The sequence below is a fragment of the Ceratosolen solmsi genome, unplaced genomic scaffold, assembly GCF_000503995.2.
Source record: "Ceratosolen solmsi marchali unplaced genomic scaffold, CerSol_1.0 scaffold6, whole genome shotgun sequence".
In the NCBI taxonomy this organism is placed as follows: Eukaryota; Metazoa; Arthropoda; class Insecta; order Hymenoptera; family Agaonidae; genus Ceratosolen; species Ceratosolen solmsi.
In genome coordinates, this window is record NW_011948414.1 from 16,701,853 (window position 1) to 16,725,218 (window position 23,366).

At 23.3% G+C, this 23,366-nt stretch overlaps 1 protein-coding gene across 1 annotated transcript; it reads right to left on the minus strand.

Annotated features, from left to right (window-relative positions):
• Positions 1 to 12,363: 12,363 nt before the first annotated feature.
• Ktl (BTB/POZ domain-containing protein Ktl) lies at positions 12,364 to 18,357 on the minus strand. Its single transcript, XM_011507285.1, has 3 exons — positions 18,321 to 18,357; positions 16,442 to 16,877; positions 12,364 to 12,803 (listed from the first exon to the last, which is right to left on the minus strand). Exons 2-3 carry the CDS (start codon positions 16,796 to 16,798, stop codon positions 12,417 to 12,419), a joined length of 744 nt encoding a protein of 247 aa, XP_011505587.1. The 5' UTR covers positions 16,799 to 16,877; positions 18,321 to 18,357; the 3' UTR covers positions 12,364 to 12,416.
• Between the last annotated feature and the right edge of the window lie 5,009 nt (positions 18,358 to 23,366).

The following is a 23,366-nucleotide window of genomic DNA, read 5'->3' on the forward strand; positions in this document are numbered from 1 at the left end:
AAACCAATTATCAATAAATAATTTATTGTAAAGAATGAAATCTTAAATATGTTGATGAATATAAAGATATATTTTTTATTGTTATAATTAATATTCAGATTAACAAAATAATGCTCAGCATATTTGTGATAGAATAGTATTTTCATATTTTTTCATTGACATAACGTATGAATTCTTTTGCTTCTTTTCATGATTTTATAATACCTACGTATATTCTCGTTATCTGAAATTATAGAAATAATATTCATTAAATGTGTTGAATAATAATATAAACATCAATATATGCAAAAAAAAAAAAAAAAAATTAAATAAAATGAAAATGAAAATGAAAATATTCTTACACAGTTTAGAAAATATCGCAGCAAATGAAATTTTTACAAAAATTTTGATGTGTACAATTCTTAATAATAATAATACTTACATAATAATTGTTATTATTAATTTTACATTTTACTAGACTTTATAATTTTATTTAAAAATATTTGTGTAAACATAAGATTTATTTCTAATTACTATATATGTAGTATATTTTTAGAATTCTAATATTTGACTAAACAATTCAAAGAATGTAAATACGTTTACATTTATCTTTCATTATTTAACTTCAAAAATAAATGGTGATAAAACATATTGTGTACAATTCCAATAAAAAAAATTATTAATCACGCATTATATACATTTTATGCAATAAAAAAATATTTTAGGTACATAAGATGTAAATGTGACTTTGTTATTTAGATGTTTATATCTTTATTGGTGTATTAAATTATCAGCTGCGGTTAATATATAAAAACTTGGAAATAATCGGAAAACGAATAGTCTTGTGTTGAAAGTCGCAACAAACTATAAATATGAAGATTATTAATTTAATAAGTTTATTTGTAATTATGTTTATAAGTATTTTGCAAATTCAAGCTGAACAAAGTAAGTATCGATCATTATTCAATATCATAATAATCAATTTGAAATAAAAACGAAAATACAAAGTATATATATCTATCGAACTTACAAGTTACAATAATCATTTAAAGAAAAAAGATTGATAGCATAATAAGTAATAATACAAGTTTTAGAAACATATTCCGTTGTATATTATTGATAAAATCTAAAAGACGTTATTCGACAGTTTTTGTAAGAAAATAAACTATTAATGTTAAAATTACAATTAATACTACTATTAATTACAAGATTAATGAAAAAAATTACTTTAATTAATAAATACACTTATTTTTATTCTCATAATTTAACATTATTTGAAAATATTTATAAAACCTATTTTTTTTTTTTTTTTTTTTTTTTTTGAAATGAAATTTAACTTATAAAGTTTGCGAATTAAATAATATCTACTATTAAGTATAAGTTTTATTTATTAAAATGTAAATAGTAATACAGTTTATGCAACGACGGATAAAAATATGTAAAACAATCGGATTATTGTAATAAAATTTTTGCAAAGAATGCTATAAGAATGTTATTCGTGTTTTAAATTGTAAATATATTTAATTTTTTTTTCAGTTTGTAACGATAAAGACTGTGCCATATTTTGTGCATGGACAAAGAAATCCCTAGGTCATTGCGAAGGTCCTCACAAGTGCAAGTGTGACAACCCATAATGAAGAGTGAACATAATGAATTTTATGTAATATAAATTGAAATAAAGTAAAACGTTACTTAAACATGTATTAAATATATTAACGACGTTCATCTTTATTTCCAACATTCGTTGACTTTTAATGAAATTAAATTTTAAAAATTCTTAAGAAAAACTTTCTTTTCTTTTTTAATAAAAATCAGTACGTCTACGAATACCACACGATGCTGATGCAAATGAAATTACATTAAAATATTTAAGAATATACTATAATATATAATATCGTAATTGTGATATCAGGTACGCCTGATAATTGCAGGATTTTTAAACTAAAGTCTAATGTGCATTAAAAATGGAATTTTTATAGATACTTTGAAAGACTTTACATTAATAAGTGACGAAAAATTACAAAAGGAATAGAATTTAATTATTTAATTACCAAAGTGGTTTTATATCGTGAATTATAATATTTGTAATATTTTCAAAATTTTCTATTATAACGAATGGAAATGTAATCGAATGCACAATTAAGAAAGAACACACAATCATCTTCAATAGATCAATTGATTATCTTTTTAAATGATTATATTTAGAATAATTCGATAATAACATCGTAATATCAAATAATTGCAAATATTCTCATTAAATTCATTTATTTTTAGACTATAAAATATTATATATAAGCGGTTTAAATGAAAATCATGAATTTTAAGAAAAATTTTTAAGTTTTTTTTTTCTGTTTTAAAAAAATTAAGTTTAATAAAAAAAAAAAATTTTTTTAAGAAATTGCTAGAAATTATTTTAAACTAAATTAACCGATATATTTAGACGTATCTCAATCTTTTATTCTTGAAACACAGGAATATATAATTGAGTACAAATAATAAAATTTGACTTTTCCAATGATAAAATTAAGGTTATTTTCATGTTTTATATTTATGTGATTAATTTATAATACAAGGAGCTTTTTGTTTGAATTATATTTTTATCTGATTCGCTTTTTGGTACTTTCGTCATTTCTCTCGATCGGTCTTAAAAATTTTAAAGGAATAAGAATGTTATTCTTATTCTTCATTCAATAAGTTATTTAGACGATTATTCCACAAATATTTATAAATCGTATCTATTTGTAAACACAGACATGTATAAACTCAATAATATACCGATTATGACAACATAATATATGACAACATGATAACAACATAAGATAAACATAAAGCCTAATAAATTAGAAATTATATGCATTACCATATATATATATATATATATATATATATATATATATATATATATATATATATATATATGTGTATATATAAAAAAAAAAATATATATATATATATATATTAATGCGTATAAATGTAAAAAAAAATATTGAATTTCCTAATTTATTTATAATATTTTTAATTGCTGAACTTAAACAAATTTACTTATCCCTTTCATCTAATCAATGTAATAATGTTAATAAATGTGAGAATCTCTATAAACTTGGAAGCTCTATAAGCTGCCTCATTGTGTTACGTGTTGTAACAATATTCCCATTATGCATGAAATGTATATGAGCTCATTAATGAGTACAAGTTCGATCCGATATTCCTGTAAATTCATTCTATTCGGTGTTTCTCTCTCTCTCTCTCTCTCTCTCTCTCTCTCTCTCTCACTCTAGTATAAATAAACTCAAAACTAATATATATTATTGTGAATTATTTATATTGCAACTATTACATAATTACCTTGTTTATTCGATGTTTATATTCTTGCTTATATTTAATCTTCTGCATTCTCTAAAATATTCTCTATTAACAAGTTTCTCTCATACAAAATTCAAAATATTTGTACTTCTACAGTGTATATATCTTAACTCTGTACAGATATAATATTATATTTTTGTACACATAGAATATAACGATTTTTCATTTTAATTTTTTAATAGTTAAAAATTTTTATGCAATTACGTATCTTCGCATTATGATATTCTTTAAATATTATATTATTTTTCCCTCAACTGAATTAATAAACAAAAGACAACAACAAGCTATTTTTTATTAGTATATAATTTTATTTATATTTCCAACTACTTGAAAATAAATTAATAAATAAAACAATAAGCTACACAATAGTAAATTATATTGTTCGTAATGTGTGTATTATAAATAATATATTATATAAATAAATTTTCTCCTTCATATTATAAATTCAAAATTTATTGATAAAATGTTTGATTTTTTACTTTTAATGTACAATTTCATTTCAAACGTAATGTTATCACTTATACATATACGTGATTTTGTCATTTATATTACAGCATACAACGCTCATCTTTTACTCCATTTAATATTTCTAATATGACATAATCATTTTACTAAATCTACATTATTCAGTTTAATGATTCTAATAACAATGATATTTAATTATTATTTATTTACGTTTTAGTCTCACTAGTGGCAGTGCGAGTTAATGCCATTTATTTATTTATTTATTGATATTATATTGTTATTTAAGTCGAGGTAAATTACAGTAGGATTTTAATTTTGAAATCATTCAGTCTCTAATTATGTTAAGTTCCATGAGTATTGAAAATCAGCGTATTAGAAAATATATTTATATAATTTATTTTTCATGAAGTGTGATTAATTTTAATCATCTTTGAAGTATTTTTAATATTTTTAATAAACACATAATTATTAACGAATTTGCCGATCGAACAATGTAGTCGAAAGAAAGAGAAAATATAAATATTCTCTTAGATTAGTTTATTTGGTATTTGCATTGTACATAAGTATTCGCATTATTATTATTTTTTTATTATTTTTATCATGTATATATAGTGGGTGGATATTCGTTTGAGTCTCGGTCCTATTATTTTCAAGAGGATCACTCCAGCTGGAGGGAGTTTTTTATTTACTTATTACTCGATGCTTAAACGTTTTATCATATAATCCTCATTAAGTATTGAAAAATCAGAAAAATTAGCTTTCAAAATTAATATAATTTTTCGTTTCTATAATAATTCCACACCGCTGAGATATACAAATGACAGCAAGTTTTTCCTAAAGAAGAATCATTAACTAATTTCATGGCTATCGCACTTTTCCATACCATTGGAACAAATGATTTTTTACGGTCACATTAGTGGCCAAATAAATATTTTTCATTTCTTTACTCTTTTTCTTTTTCAATGAATTTTTGGTAATATAGTCATTATTAAAGAAATTTCAAATAATATTCCATCTCGATATATGAACATCGAGATAACATCTCGAATATATAAAAATAACAATTGAGAAGCAAATGGTTAATCTTTATTTTTATAATTAAAACTCGTTTTTTATATATACCTTTTTTCGTTTTTTTTTTATATATATATTTTTTTATATATACGGAATGGTACATAAAATATTTTTATCAATCATTGAAGTAAAGCAAGAAAACAATAAAATACATTTTTCAAAATAAAAATCTTTTTATAGTTAAACACTTACGACTTACAAATAATCTAATTATTACATATTACATCGTAATTACCACATACTATTTTACTAATTTTGTAAAGTTTTTTATATTATTATTATTATTATTATTTATGCCTACTTCGATATCTTGCCTATCTCAATGACTTCTTTTGATTGAGTAGTCTTATATATAAATCTTTGAAATAATTTGACAAATCGCAATAAAAGTGTAGTGTGCTTATTTTATGCATATACCATTAAATTTTAATTATTTCAAAGCCGAGAAAATAAACATACCGTTATTAAAAAATTTGATTTATAAATATCTTTTATTTAAATTGCTAAGAAAATTAATTATGCCAAATGGATAATCAATTTTAATTATCGAATATCAGTCGTGTGATCAAACGACATATTTATATGATAAATATTAGATTAGTTTCTATATCCTCTGCGAAAAATGTTATGAAATTTTATGGAATGTTTATTTAGTACATGATAAATAAGGAATCGATTAATCAGTTTTATAAATATTTTGTACATATTCAATTTGTAGCAGCAGTTTTCTTTCCTATACTCAACTATAATTCAAAAAATTGAATGAAAAACATAATCATTTGATAATTTACCAAATAGTATAGGTAGCAACAAATAATATAATATTATCATTATTATTAATGTGTATAGGTATTTAGTTGCATTTTATAAAATTCATATATATATATATATATATATGCATATGACTGGAAGCGTAAATAATTATATTTCAATAGCTATTCCTTTGTAAATTGAAATCTCTAAGTCATATTATAAAATATGAATAAATCATAAGCAATTTAATCATTTAGTATTGAAACACCATTAATTTATTCTTAAAAAATTATAAATAAATGAAACTCCAAGTATTGTTAAATTAATGTCATAAAACTAATTGTTTAAAAAAAAACTACAAATATTTATTCTCTATTATGATATTAATGTAAAATCGTTCATCCCTAGAAATAAAACTATTATAAAGCAGTTAAAATAATTTGTAAATCATTGAAAAAATATAATATTAATAACTAAGAATCTCATACAATGTGATTTAATTAACAAAAATCTGATGGTATTAATTCAAGAAATAATGGAAAAGAAAAATAATCATTATAAAATATAAATTCATCGATTGATAGTTTTAATTATGTAGCCTTGAGCGTCTTTACTCATTTTCAAATTTATAGTTTCTATCATTTTTCCAGATTTAACTTAGTAAAAAAAAAAACAACAAAAAAAAAACAAACAAACAAACAAACAAAAATATATGTAAATAACATTTTACCAATGTTTCTTTATTTATATGAATAATTTATTACTTATAATTAAAGTACTTTACATTTCGTGTAATATTATTGAATATTGCAAATAATTATGAAATATTCAAATAATTAATTATAAGAAATTTATAATTGTTTAATAGATTAAAGATAACATTAATAAGAGATAGTTTATCAAGTGGTTGCTTAATATATTACATTTGTCATTTAATCATAGCACGTAAAAACTAATTATTTACTGTAATGACATGGAAGGACAGATAAGGATGTATTATTTAAGTTTTTAATAAGAATATTCAATAGAGATAAAGAAAAAATATAATGAACTTGATGAAAATCATAAAAAATATATATGATTTAATTTTCATGTCATATAGAATTTGTTATGCCCTTGCTCCGAATTAATAAATAATCGATAATCAGAAAATAAATCATTATTTTAAGCAATGTATTTTCTGAATTTTATTTAATAATATATATTGATTTACTTTATTATTTGAATTTGTATGAGATTAAAATAGAAATTTATTTAAAATTTGTTTAGGTTAGAAAAAAATCTTAACTCATAAAACTTTACAAACAAGAAACACATTGATTACAACAAAAATATTGATTTTTGCTTTTCATACAAAGTAAACATTAACAGCCCATTGGTTACATATAATTAACAATATTTTATTTTAACATGAATTTCATTATATTATTATTATTATTGTAAATGTATGTGTTGCCAATTATATAATGACGTTAATTGTTCAAAAATAAAATAACTATCTATTATTGCAAAATTACATTAATTTAAAAAAAAACTCATTAAATTTATCATAAAAAACAATGTAAAACAAATGAAGGGTAACAATATTGCTATCTTTGAAGATTATTTATTCCCTAATAAACGAATGTAATAAAAAATTGATTACAGATTTTTACATATAATTAGAAATTAACAAAAAAAACAAAAAAAATAAAAAAAATTTTATCGATCCAGTAAATTTCATATAAGACTTTACAAATGTTTTACAAATAATCAAACTTTAGAAAGTTTAAATTTTATTTTAGAGAAATGTCTATTATTATTTATTTTAATGATTTGTTCTAAATTCATTTAAGTTCAAATTCAAATTTAAGAATTCTCTTTTAAATTTAAATTATACTATATCTAAGAAAGAGTAAACACTGTATATATTTAAGGATATCGAATGAATAATAACGATATAAAAGCGAGAAAATAACCAATATAATTATAGGGAAATTATGTTATTTAAAAGATCAAAGGTCGAATACATATGAACAAAGGAACTGAATAAATAAATTTCTATGTATAGAACTTTGATATTATTTGCAATTATAATATTAGACTTTAAGCTAACAAAATACTATGAAAAATTTATCAAATTAAAATCATACACCACGATAATCGAATAAATTATAGAAATAGAGAAAACAAATTTTACGATGAATTCAAATCGTTATGAAACAATGTTAATTTTCAATAAAAAATTGTTCACATTTATAAATTCATCTATAATAAAAAGCTCTTTGTTACAAATGCATTCATTTCGGGTGTGTTTAATTTTTCATAATATCTAGTTTATTCTGCAATTAAATGTTAAAATCAATAAATATATATGTATATGTATAACAACTATGAATTATTTTATATAAAATTAAATGTCTAATGAATGTTTGCATTATTTCAACCGATACGCGCAGCTCAATTTTTATCTTTAAATAACCACACAAATAATATTTATGTTAATTAAGTAGATGAAAACAATATGTATAACTTTTTATAAATTATGTTATTTTCTTGTTATACGAGTAGGTTACCTTTTTTCTTCTCTAACTATTTTTTCACCTTTTCCTTTGTGTGTAAGTCTCTCTCTCTCTCTCTCTCTCTCTCTCTCTCTCTCTCTCTCTCGCTCTTTATTATTAAACTTTTCTCATTTTCTTTCTTTTTAAAGTTTTTATAGGTCTTTGTATTTATATAAGAAAAGACGTAGTCAAGTTTATCGCTCCAACCTGAACATATGGAATTTTGGATTATTTAATAGGCTAAATTTATTTGCAATTTCCAATATTACACACGAACACGATGAAAAAAAAATTTTGATTAATTTTTAAAATCTTTTATTCTGTTCATTGACTCAGTTCCCGTTATTATTACAATTTATTAATTTTATTATTGATTGGAATTATTAAACTTATGTAAATACATAATATTTCACATGATATTATTAATTGTTACGTAACTCAATGCTGTATAAATTTTATAATAGTTTGTAAGTAATATTTTTAAATAATATTATAATGTTAACTGTGTTTAAAACTTAAACATCTTAAGTTACTTATTCAACTCATATTCCATCAACAATATTTTTATCTCTTTTTTATTAATTTTTTTTTTATCAAATTTATATCAATAAGTAAAATATAGTTTTATAGTAAAATATTTACTGTATTACATCACAATTACATAATAATGTTAAAACTGAAATCAGTTTAAATTATTCTAAATATTATTTAAATTTTCGTTTTCTCAATTCGTTTGATCGCGATTAAATTATTAATGTGTAATTATAATTGTTAGTGCTAATATAAATTATTAATACTTTCGGCAAATAATAATTTTGCATATTATCAATAGTGAAAAGTATATAATTGTTCAGGAATAACATTTTTAACATATAAACCTTCTCAAATATCTCGATAATACTTAAATAAATTTCATCAACAATAATTTAATTTATTCTAACTGAAAAAATTTAAGTTGATTGAGCGTTAAAAAATCTGAATGTATCGAAGCAAGTAATAATAAAATTCATGAAACATATAATTTCCCAATACATTTATTAGATTTTTATTAAATTGTATAAAAGTAAATAATAATGTTCATTTTTTATTAAAATTGTTATTATTTAATGGAAGATGCAAACTTTAATGTATATCATTGTTCTTTCAGTGTATAGATATATAATTGTATTTGTACAGATTACAGGTATAGGAGAAAAGAAATGCCAACAATATATAAATGTAATGCATAATAAATGATGTAATTGTTGTTAAATGAGTTAAAAAGATCGTTAAACTATTAACATAATAATTTTATGAAAAATACATAAAATTTGTTAAATGAGTTGTTGCGCGCGTTTAAAAAGTAAATTCTAATTATTTATTGGAAATAAATTATTTAACAGTTTGAAAAAATTAGTACAGCATACATATTTGAATTCACTATTTTCAAATTAAGGTTTAATTGCTTATTATATTCTTTATTTTCAAGTATTACTTTATGTATTATTATACTTTGTACAAATACATGTATTTAATTTCTGTATTATAATATTTTGTAATTCTTTGGGAATTTAAATACTTAATACAAACAAATTATTTCGATTAATTATTCCCATATTAATTGTAATTTTTGATTATGAGTTTTTTTTTATATAATTTGTATTCTGTAAATAAATATTAATAATATGCATTTATCTAAATTAAATATTCATTGGTTTCATTCTTTTATACATTTTTAGAAAATTATTACTTTATTTACGTTACTACTATTTTCTCTCTTTACACCATCAAATGAACCTTTCCATGACAATGACAATAAAATGTTTTTTTTTCTCCAATTTATTTTTTTCTCCAATTTACATATAGATTGTGATTATATAAACTGTAAAAAATGCATTACGGTGACAACAAATTTAGTGTTATACAATTTTAAAAAAGAATCTATTCAATAGATAGTTTTAACTTCTAGTTTACATTTATTATTTTGTGTTTTTTTTTATCTTTTTTTTTTTTTTTTTTTTTTTTTTTTAATACCAAATAACTAATAAAGAAATCTGTGCTCATGAAATAATTGGTGAAACTTTTTAAGTTTTTACTTTACTAGTACACTGTTTATGAATGAAAAAAAGCATCCATCGTCAAAAAAAACAAAATGTTTAGTGTCTAATATAAAAAATATTTCTTTTCATATATTTATAATTCATCAATAATTGGATAATGAAAATATTTTTTATGTAATATTATCATAGTTTTATTATAACTAATGACTCATAAAATACGATTTATTTCAATTCTGATTAATAAACAAAATAAATATATAATATAAGCGAAACAAAAATAAAATATGTAATTAATGTAGTTTAATTATAAAATTGTTATAATAAACTATCGTAATAATAATTACTTATAAGATAATTAGTCAAAAAAGATAAAAAATTTACATAAAAATCACATGAAAATCTTGTTATTATTGAAATATTGTTGCTGAAAATTTTTTTTTATCGATAAATTAATATTTGCAATAAAATTACATAATATACATTAAAGTGACGAAATAAAAACTGAGATGATATTTACTATACTTTTTCACGAATCTATAAAACATAAAATCGATATAAATTATGTGTATAATACATATATAAAATATATAATATATAATAATATATATGGAAAGTCTGTACAAATTTTTTATTCCTGATAATATAGATAATTCTCTTGATTATTCAATAATACAATGATAAATTCTGCTTATGATTTTTATAATAAATAATCATCATCACGGAGTGTAATAAAGTAAAGCATCAAATTCAACGAAATTGTCAATTATTAAAAAATCAAATTAATGTACACAATAGGATGAAATTTTCATTTGTGTAATTTATGAATAAATATTTTAAATACTGTGAATACTCTACGAATGTCAAGTGCTCCTTAATAAATAATTTCCAAACTATTTTCTGAAATTTTGATTTTTTAATAATAATTACTTTTCTCCTAATTGTGATTGACGAAAAAGTAATATCTTTTGTCGAATTAATATTAATTACATTAACATCATAATAAGTACATGTCATTAAAAATCATTAATATTTATTCATATAAATATTCATTATTTGTAATAATTAAAAAGAAAAATGTATTTACAATTATTGCAACAATTATTTTTTGATAAAATCAACTAAAATCATAATTTATCAATAGGCTGAATCTGTTATAAGTTCACTCATATCTTTAGCATTGGTATAAGCTCGTAATTTTCTTTCAAAATGCCTAAAATCATTGATTCAAGCAACAAAAATTCTTATTTCATTCGTTTCTTTCTATCATTCCCCCTCCACATTCTTAAATTTAATATCCGTAATGCTGAATAGACGTTTGTTAAATGAGTATAGGAAAATTTCTGAGTTTACCTTATTACATGCACGTGTTTGAAGCTTCCGAAGCATCTAAAAAATTGTCTCTACTTTTTTTTTTCTACTTCCTCTATCCCTGCATTAATTGTACATAGGTAAATTATCGTATTTGAACATACATGTGCAATGTATACGCGTACGTATTTTTGTAAGTGTAAGCAAAAAAATTTTGCTCGAAATTGTTTATCTTCATACTTACGTGTAAATATACATAATCCAATCAGCCGTATATATTTCTATATACTGCATAAAGTTCTCGATCTAATAATCAGTATTCGATTTTTTTTTTGAAGAATTGATTCACATTGCTATCGATACATATGTTGTACATATTTTTTTTTTTTTATGCCATATTCTTTTTTTTATAATACCCTTATATCCGATGACAATTTTGTGATTGTTGTTCGCAGCATTTCCGTAACAATCCGCAAGCAATTCGTAGCCCAACTCTCCATATGACACTATATATAAATAATTACATTTCAGAAAATTATTGTGCATCTATAAAGAATAAATATTCTCACTATTATTTCAGTATTCGAATACCAGAGTCAAAGATGTCGATCATTTTTATCTCGTATGTTTTATTTCGACGGACCAAGAGTTACCTATTATACGCGCGCGCGCACGCCCACATAAAAGCATACCTCGAATTAAATGTACGTAAAATAGGGAATGTATAATGATACTTAATTGAGGTAAAATAGAAGCAACCATGCAAAATTCTTTATACATAATTTACATAATTCATATTAATGAAGCGAAAACGTAAAGCAAATGTCAACCAAAGAAAAAACACGTCCTCTTAAGCGCAGATGAGTTACGTTGGCCAACAGAATTGTCTATAAATTTAGTCGCGCGCGAAAATAAATTCGTTATAGTGATTCCAGCGATTCTCTTCAAAATCGACTCCAGGCTTAAGTTCAGCATTACTGCCACCAGCGGTACCGGAACCACATCCCGCTAGAAGCTTAAAGCCCTGCTCTTGTAGCATATCGAAAGCCTGCTCAATGAAGCTGTGTTTAAGGAAAAAGCGTGATGTGTATCGGTCGGACATGCCGTGATCTGGATCACGACTCTCGTTCAGTGTCTCACCGAACACGTCACGACAGAGGGCTACACGACCGCATACGAGGATGCGCGACAGCTTACGAAACTTAACGTCAGCTAAGCCTTCGCGACCAAAGGCAAAACTGCCCCTGTAACCTACGGTGATGTAACCACGCCGCTGTGACATCTGCAAACAAGTAAAGTATTTTCTCGTTTTATGCTTTATGCTTATGGAACAAGTCGTTGAGCTTATAATCGTTGATCCGTTGTAATTAACGGCAATCGTGTAACGTTGTACTTATATTATATTAATTACATCGATGTTGTTTTGCGATGACAATTCAAAACATTAGCAAATAAATGAAGCAAATTTTTCATTTTATTTATTGAAAAATTGAATTTCCAAGTGTCTTGACCGTAACGAACGAAAAAAAAAAAAAAAAAAAAAAAAAAAAAAAAAAAAAAAAATGGGGCTTTCATTACAAATTACAAATTATAAAGGAAATAATATTGAATAGACGAATAAAAGATCAATAAGAAACAATTAGTTAACATATATATTTCATAGTATAACTATATAGTGAAAATTTCATTTTTATTTAAAAAATTTAAGTTTCACACTATAGAAATATGATGTAATATGTATTATAAATACGTGATACTCGATTAATTCATTAATATCACTTTTCAGATATATTACTTATTGATTATCCTACAAAATTTTTAATTTTATGATTCAATAATTCAATTATAAATCTAATTATTTATTCTGATTTTTCTCTTGTTTTGTTTTCTGTTTTTTTTGTTTTTTTTTTTTTTTTTGTTTTTGTTTTTGTTGTGAATCCCCATATTCTCTTATTTACTATTTAGCTTTACTTTAATCCATTTTAAGTCTTTCGCCTTATAATTTGATTTATAGTATCACATTCAAATAATTATAATATAACATTTAATAAACTAAATTTAGATAATAATGTCTAATTTTTTAAAATCTCGTGTTGAATAATTTTTCTTATTTATATTTTTAGAAATAATCTATCTCAATATATAATAAATCAAAAATATTTATATTTTACAAATACTCAAAGATTATCTTCTGAACGTAGACTCATCGTTTTCTTCTGCAATCTTCCTCTGTAACTATTATCCGACAGTAAAAATTTGCATTTTGCAAAAACTCGGAACTTCCAAAAACTTCTTACGAAATTTTTTTTATAGAGTTTTACAATATAAATTTTTCATCTTAAAATTTTAATATTTCCATCATATTCACAATTTTCTTATTCTAGCGAAAGCTTTCAATAGGTAAAAGTCAAGCATCTATCTAGTATATATTTATTTTTTTTATAAATGTAAAATTTGCATTGTAATTTCATTATTTTCACCTCTTAAAGCTACAAAAATTTCTATATACATTGTAGTATGCTATCAAAATAGAAAATAATTGCAAAATCTTAGTGAAAAAAAAAATGCATGAAAATTAATCTAAGGTATTAAATATGAAGTTATTATGATATTTAATAATGATATTGTATTTAAATTTTTATCTACAGAACAATACACAACTTAATTTTAATTCCATTATTAAATTTACTATTTTGTAGTTTAATTTATATAAATTTACACAAATTACTACTTTAATTATTAATTTTGCCGCCCTAGAATTAATTTTTTATTAAAATATTATTACATTAAATTATTACGTATGGAAGATAAATTATTAATATTTATTAGTACGCTAATGATGAAATGAACAAAAATAATGTACGATTGTACTTTCTATATTTACGTAAAACGAAAAAGTTTATTTTATTAACGTAATTTTTCAAATTATTATTAAACACAAAATGTGCTGTAAACGTAAGGTGTAAAACAATGAGAAAGTAATGAAAGAATTCCACAAACGCAACTTTTACTACAGTTGTAATTTTTATAAATAATGACAATAGAAAATAAAAACTCTTCTTGGTACTTTAGTAAATCACTTACATCTACATATATAAAGTAGAATAATAATAGCAATATATAATAATATAATTAATAATATATCATTAATACTACTACTACTACTACTACTACTACTACTACTACTACTACTACAACAATAATAATAATAATAATATATAAAATAGAACAAGTCCAGTAAGCCATCTGGAGAAAAAAAGTTTTACATCTTTTTATTCAATTATACTTGTTCGAGTAATTCTTTACTCCGTGAATCTTCCATCTCAAAATTATTAATATTTTTCTAATTTATAAGCTTACAGGCATGCACGTATAGATCTAAAAGCTTCTCAGACTTAAGGATTACATAGATTTCATTAATTGTACCTGGATTTCTATAATTACATATTGATAATAAAAAAAAAAAAGAATAATCGATACTAGATAATATCGTAAATTGGATTTTCTTACTAAATCATTAATGAAAAGACTCATCGATACAAAATTATAAAAATTTAAAATATTAATTGTTTATAATAATATTAATAGGTATAAAATAAATTACTTTACATTAAAAATTACAATAAGTAAGTCATTTTAATGTTTTTTTCTTTTATCATCAACATTATCGTATTGTGTAATGAAAATATGTGTTTAGATTCAATATCATTGTCTACGTTAATAAAAATTTATTTTGATTTTTAATTATAAAAGATATTTGTTGTGAATTTTCATCGAATGTATATATATATATATGAAAATTAATTATATTTAAGCTTCGTTTTACACACCTTTTTTGCTTAGCAAAGTAATCACGAATACTATAATTTCAATTCATCCTCATTTTCAAAGTTCTGGTAAAAATTGTTCAAATTATAATTTGTATAATTTATGTAAATAAAAAAATTTTATGATAACATTTTCTTTTGTTAACAATAATTGGTAAATATATATTTATGTCTTAATGAAACGAGTGAATTATATATTAAAAATTAAATATATTAGTTGTTCATTGTTCATGACGTATACATTATTGTTTAAATAGATTATTATTTAATATTAATTTATATATTTATTATAATTCCTGTATTAATTATATATGTTAATACATTTTAAATAACATTTTAATATTAATTCTATGATGATAAAGCAAAGGTAAAGTTAAAGGTAATGATCGAAGGTAAAGTTTGCGCTGAATTTGTACTCAAAAGTCTGAAGATTTTTATTTTTTATATATACTAAAATTAGCATTACATTGTGTTGTTTTTTTTTTTTTTTGCTTCTAAAATATTTAAAATAGTATTACTATGACGAATTAATTATGGCATTAGTTTTTAGCTACCATTATTACATAAAATATTTAATATATTTTTGTTTAATACAAATTTTAAGTTGCACTTTATTTCTTCCCGAACTCCAATCACATTGTTTAATATTAAATATTTTTTAATAAAATATTAGTAATTAAATATACACACACACACATATATATATATATATATATATATATATATATATATATATTGTTGATAAATGTAATGAGATATTTCATAACTGAAAGCAGCACGATTAAAATTGTTTTCATACGAATGTGGTTTGTATACATTGAATGAATGATCTTTCGCTAATTTTATAATATTAATATTATTTGAAATATCGTTTAATTTTCTATAACGAGTTACAGAAATACTCATTAAAGTTAATTAAAAAATATTTGGAATGTTGTAACGAGTGAACAATACTCTAAAAAATTATGATATGATTTTACGACGACGTTATTATTGCTACTTTGTTAAATTATTATTTGAAACTCTTATCGATTATTTATCTCGAAGATGAATCTTAAAGGTGATATTGATTTACAATTTATTATATACCAACCGTAATTTGTGCACCGAGTGTATCTTTTTGCTCCAAAATTGCCCTCTCGAGGTTGCTTAATCCATAGAAATTAGCCTCCAGTCGCAATCGCTCACGTTCCCGAAAGCCCTCGGGAAGCACGAGAGCCTGATTGCGTAAAAAGTCCAATACATATCGAAAAAGAACGCCGTCGCGATCAAGAAAGTATTTGCCTTTTGCATCCCTCTCTAAGCATGATTTCTCTTTAAAGATGTTTGCCAGATTTGAATCTGCTTCGCGTGTCAATGTACTCAGGTTTGTAGTATAGAAAACTCCACCAACATTCAGTTCAATGACATTCGGCGTTGTTGTATCGTTACCAGCTTCCTGATCCGACATGACTTATCTAATCGAATAGTGGCAACCTCTATGATAAGTAATTTTCCCTTTTAATCCGTGTACTTCTAATTTTCTTAACCTACGACACAAACAAAATACATATTCCTTTAGATCATTTACAATTATATATAAGAATTTTCGCATGTTTACCACACTGCTCTATCCATTAAATTTACTAGACACATTGAAGTTTCAAACAACATTCACCTTTAATTATACATTATGCAATTATTTAAGATCATAACAGCTTTTAAATGCATTATATCAAAAGTAAATATTTTACGGTCTTTTATATACTTGTAAAAATAACGAACACTTAATTTAATTTAAATAAAATAGAAAGTTAATTTTTATAGGTAACTGTAAAATTCAAGGTGTAATATTTTTAAACAACATATCTGAGAATAGAAAAGTGCAATGTAGGACTTTCAAAATAATTGTGGCCTCTCAATCGTTCGTCTAATAAAAAATTTAATTTCTTCAAGTTAACTTTAGACGAATTAAAAGAAATATTAAAATAAAATTATTCAATAGTTTTAAAATAGAAATATTATTATTATTATTTTTATTATTTTATTTCTTAATGGATTAATTAAATACATAAACTTATTATAATACAAATTGAATATAACCTTACCCATTCACGCATTCAAATTAATATTTTAAATATTTCCTATATTTCAGAATACTACAACTAATTTCTCATTATTTCATTAAATATAGAGATATACAGAGAAATGGTAATATATAAAAGATATTTTATCAAATTTTTGTTCAATATGTAGATAAATCCGTACTTAAAACTATACTAAAATAAGTTATTTGTAATAATAATTTTAAAATGACTGTTACTTAAAAATCAATAACTTTGATAATTATAATGTATTAATTAAAAATCATATGTAATTATAGAATAGAATATATAAATATTATTAATTATTTTGTTAAAGAAAATTATTGCAACTGAATCACTTGTAACATTGTTAATTTAAAAATTACTATTCTATATGTGTGCGTGCCCGCGCGCGTGTGTGTGTAAATATCATTTATTATGTATATAGTTTATATACACGATAGTTTATTTATTTATTAAAAAAAAAAAAAAAAAAAAAAATAGATAAAGTTATTAGCCAAAAATTATTTGTAATAAAAAAAAAATTGAAGTAAATAAACGAGGATTAAAGATTAATGTGAAAACTTTTTTCCACCCCCTATCGTGTAATGTTTACATTATTCTCTTATTATGAATTTTATAACGAGCAATTAACAATTATGAATAAGAAATATTGTATTAATTATCAATGCTCGTTCCTGCACTTCACATCACTTGATGAACTACAAATATATCATTTATATAGAAAATCGATTTCCAACATTAAATTTAAATTGCATATTTAAGAATTAATTTCTACGAGAACTGGCATGTATTGACCACTAAGCAAACAAGAATGAACTTAATCTCGCATTAACAATTGATTAACAGCTGAATTAAAGTATCCACCTTACACTCGATTTTGCTTACATTCGATGTCGAAATTGCAGCACAAAAGAATCACCGACACTGGATAATCACACCATTACACTACTTACTTACCTTAAATAACAATAAGGATAATAAATGTCCACGATTTTATTTTTAGACGATGGGTGTAGTAGGTCTTTCTAAATCAATATCACTTTCACAATGTGTTAACAAGAGGAACAATGTGGCGCTGGACCATTTCTACGAACTTCTCATCCTACACCAGTAGATACGGCAAGTGCAATCCGTCAGCGCCACGAGTCAACAAGTAATCCCAGCTATTTTAGAAGAGAGTTAGAGTAAGGGTGGGAGGGAGAGAACAGCCAACCATGACTACAGACGCAGAAGTGAAATAAGCCACGATTGATAATTGATGAAGAGTATGCAACTTACCTTCGAATTTACGGCTACTTGATTGACGACTCAGCCAAGCTGCTCCTTGAGCTCTTAAAAAATTATTAGGTTCGCGGGAGCAACAATTAAAAGCGATACCCTTTGGTGATCGATACGCGCGTGGTGGATTGCTTGTTCTTCTCCCACCCTCTCCCACCCTCTCCCACCCTCTCACTTTCTTTCTCTATCTCTCTCTCTCTCTCTCTCTCTCTCTCTCTCTCTCTCTATCTCATTCTCATTCATTCTCATTCTCATTCTCTTATATTCTTATTCTCTTTTTGCATCTATGAGCAAAAAATATCAAGCTGCGAGAAAATTTCTAAATAACTACGAACAATTAGCCTAAATATGCTCACTAATTTTTTCAAGCGCAACCGGTTATGCATTAATGCCTACCTGTAATTACAAAAAAATGAATTACGAAGTTAATCTATGCATTACACCCGCGTTCACTTGAATTTTTTCTCCTCCTGTGAGCCTGAGAGTGTGCGATAATGTCTGACAACTTCCGAAAGAAATTATCACCATCGTCATTGCTGGCGCTAGAGCATCACGGAACATGCGCGCGTGTCTACGCCGAGGAGGGAGCGGATAAGCGTTAAAGTAAGATAGTTAGATGCTTTTTAAGCTTATTCACAATGGAAAAATTATCCAACAAAATCAACAACAAAATCAATCAAAATGAAACGGCTAATTACGATGCTTACATCACGAGATTTTACTCGCGCACATTATTTTATTAAACAGCTGAAAATGCTGGTTAAGCTGAGACCAAATGTTTAACAAGAATTTTAGTAAAGTATTCATAATGTTATTTATAAATATGTAAGTTGTATATTTATTAAGATATTTATTCAAATAATTTTAACAGTTTTAATGCTTTTATTTTTAACCATATTTCCAAGATTAATTGTTTACCCGTCAATTAGATCTGATAAAAATTCTTCTTGTAAAATAAACAACCAACAATGTTTAAAGATAATTATTGAAAACATACCCTTATGATTACCTCTTCCTCGACAATTAACGAGTCATTGATTATTCTTAATTTGATATAAATTAAAAAAAAAAATAAAAGATCTTCCTCTCGAATAATTGAATTAAAAAATATGTTATAGTTTGTTGTTATTGTTTTTTGGCAGATTTTTCAGCAATTAAATATCGATAAAATGGTGAAAGAAATATTTGTCATTAAAACAACGAGTCAAAGCATTTAACAAATAATTTTGACGTATTAACATTAATGTCAAATAAATTTTATTGAATTAATGTAAAAATAAGTCTTGCTCAATTCGACCAAACTGACAAACTATCTGCTTTATAAAAAGTTTTTGTATAGTATTATTTTAAAAAATTCTGTATAGTTAAAAAAATGACGCCTGACTTAAGCCTTATTTTTCTACTTGTATTAACGTCCGTATTAATTCGTACGAGATTTTATTCATAATAATTTAAGGTATATTTAATTAAAATTAATTATCCTTAAATTGTTCACGACGTTGTCGATATTTGCAAAAAAAAAATATTGCCGAATTCAACTACTAATCATAGAATTATTTTAATTCGTATAAAGTTAAAATGACGCGGTCAAACAATCACGTGAAAGAAGTGAGAAAGCAACATTCTTTAATTCGCTTGAAAAGATTTTATTATTATGTTAGTTATTAATTTCTTATACTATCTGATTAAAAAAATATATATCTTATTATAAAAACATAGAATACTTAATTTTATTTATCCGTTTTCTCATAATGTTGAACTCCAATTTAATTATTAAATTTATTTTTAATTATGATTATCTCATTATTATCACATTAAAATTAAAAAGTATTCGTAAATAAATTTATTTTTTAATAAGCCGTCGGTTTCAACAAAGACAGTGATTATAGACTGTAACAGCCTTGGTGTTTATTAAGTTTAGTGAATTGTTTGGAGAGAAAATCAATACGAACGACTAATATAATTAATGTAGGTAATTATATTAAATTCTATAGAATTGTGAGAAATAGTTCTAACTTTTTGAATTCTCGTACTTCGGGATAAACGCCGCAACAATATTGCTAATGTTTATATAATAAATTGAAATGGTAACACTTTCTCTTATTTTATTTTCTCACCTAATCGACGAAAAGTTTTTTTGTAATCCAGATGATTGATTTATTTGTTCGTGAAGGATCCAGAGGACGACAGTTTTTCACCGATATATAAAAGTATCGAAATACAATTTACTTTCCCAAGATTATATTATATTATTTCAGATTTAGTTATTATCGTCAACATATTAATAATTATCATTTATTGCTTTACAAGTTCGTTTTGATAGAAATTGAAGCGTTATATGTTGATGAAGGGATATTCAATGAATGATGAACAATGAACTATGCTAAAGAACAAATTTGTTGAGCTTTTGCAGGAAGTTGAGATCTTACCAAGTTCATTGAGCACAGCATTGTAGGACAATTAAAGTTATCTATCAAAGACTCTTCTCTAAAGTTAATAAAGTTCAGTGAAGATAAGAAGCTCGATATTTTTCAATAATTCTCATTGTTTAATGATAAAAATTTACATTACAAGTCATAGAATCTTAGTAATATTGTTAATTAATGATTATTTATACACTCTTCGAAGTCATTGCTAATTTCTTATATAATTATTTACCGATTAATATATAAAAATGTACTTTAATATTTGGCTAAAATGTTAACTTTTGATTTTTCATTTATAAAAAATCTGTTTTCTACATCATCTGCAAGCTTATGATATAATATTGAGAATTATAATCATAATAATACCTTAGTAATTGTGTGCTTTGATTGCAGTGTTCGAGACATGTCGAATAAAGCATTGTAGTGTTACCGCAAGTTCCCTTGGTTGTTTGTTTCATAAAATATTTATATTATTTTATTTTCCATTCATCTATCGGTACGCTAATTACAATATACGAATATGGCTGTATCGAAATTGATTTATTATGATTTATTTATCTATTTAAATTTATTGTTAAAAAGTTAATTGTTATCGATTAGCTTAGCATTTTCATTATGTTTAAATTAAATTAACAAAAAATGGTATCTATTATACTATGATAATTACATGTAACATACATACATTTATGTATGCATGATTTATAATTAATAAATTGAATAATAAATCTAATAAATAACCATGATAATTTAAGAAATTTATGTAGCTTTTATAGATATGATTGATAGCGAGAAAAGATTCCATTCAATTACAAAACTACGGGTACAAAATTACTATTGTATATTCAACGAAGCTTCTGTCTTATTTTACCGAGACTACATGGGAATGAAATATATCCTTTTTTAGAGTATAATGAAAAAATAAAAATAATATAAAAATTTAGCTGTCCTTCTATTTTGTATCTTTCTTTACTTTATTCATCGGGACTATGGCCGACTTGTAACAATCTAATGTGTCATTATTTTTATAATAAAGATGCGAGACGGTGAGGTATCGTAAATATATATTTACAAAGCCGAAACATTACGTAATATATCAGCTTTATTTTAATCATTAAAATATCCCCTAATATAGTACATGTTACTAAACAATGTGCATTTGAACTTTTAAAGTTAAAACTATTTACATTGTTCTTTTTTTTTTTTTTGTATTTTTTTTTGTTTTCAACATTCTACAATTCTTGTTAATACGAGGTATGAGAAATAGTTTTCTTTGATAAATGAATAAAACGATATTTCGTCGACTAATATTTCTTAAAATTTACTTTGTGTACATGGTAACTGAGATAATTGTTTGTCAAATATTATAATTATCGTAAACGATTTGTAAATCTATAATCCATTGCCATACCTTTCGCCTAGTTTGTAAATAATATATTTATTAAACTATAAGGTATTCTTATTTTTAGATGAAGAAAAAAATATTCTAAACTTTAATTAACAAATAAATTGTATGCTCAGTTCATTATTAAAGTATTTAAATGTCCAAGCTTTTCTTTCACTTAAAATATATACACATTTGTACATTTAAGTTATACATCATATAAAATATTATAAGTCCATACTATAAATATGCGCGCACGTGCATCTACATTCTATGATTTTTTGTTATTTTTCTTATCTTAATATTTTCATTGAATTAAAAATTTTAAACCGATAGTTTAATTAAATTTTCGTTATTATTTTATATTGCTTAAATAAAGCGTAAGTAGCAAATTAATAGAACGAAAAAACCTTAATAATACTGGATTATTAAAGGATTATTAAAGTAAAAGCTTAGCAAAATAAGAATTACATTAAAAATTTAATGCGATTTAATGTATTCGACGTATTCTAATTTTTGGCTTTTGTAAATTTTATAATCGTCTCTAGTAATTATTAAAAACATTGGCAAAACATCAATTACACAAAATGTATTAGACAATCACCAAAATGAATGAGCAATTATCGTAAATGATTAATTTCCTTAAATAACTTTGAACAATTATCATTAGTAAATAATACATTTATACAGAAATATAAAGCTGATATTTTTTACACTTAAAATTTAGATTTTCAAAATAAAATTCATTTTTATATTAATGATGCATCCATATATATATATATATATATATATATATATATATATATATATATATATATATATATATATATTTTTAAAAAAGAAAAA

Bases quoted from the DNA above. Each gene is read 5' to 3' on its own strand.
- Ktl (XM_011507285.1), bottom strand. From the start codon at position 16,798: ATGTCGGATCAGGAAGCTGGTAACGATACAACAACGCCGAATGTCATT. The intron at 12,804-16,441 runs GTTGGTATATAA...ACTTGTTTGCAG, and splicing joins CACTCGGTGCACAAATTACG to ATGTCACAGCGGCGTGGTTA.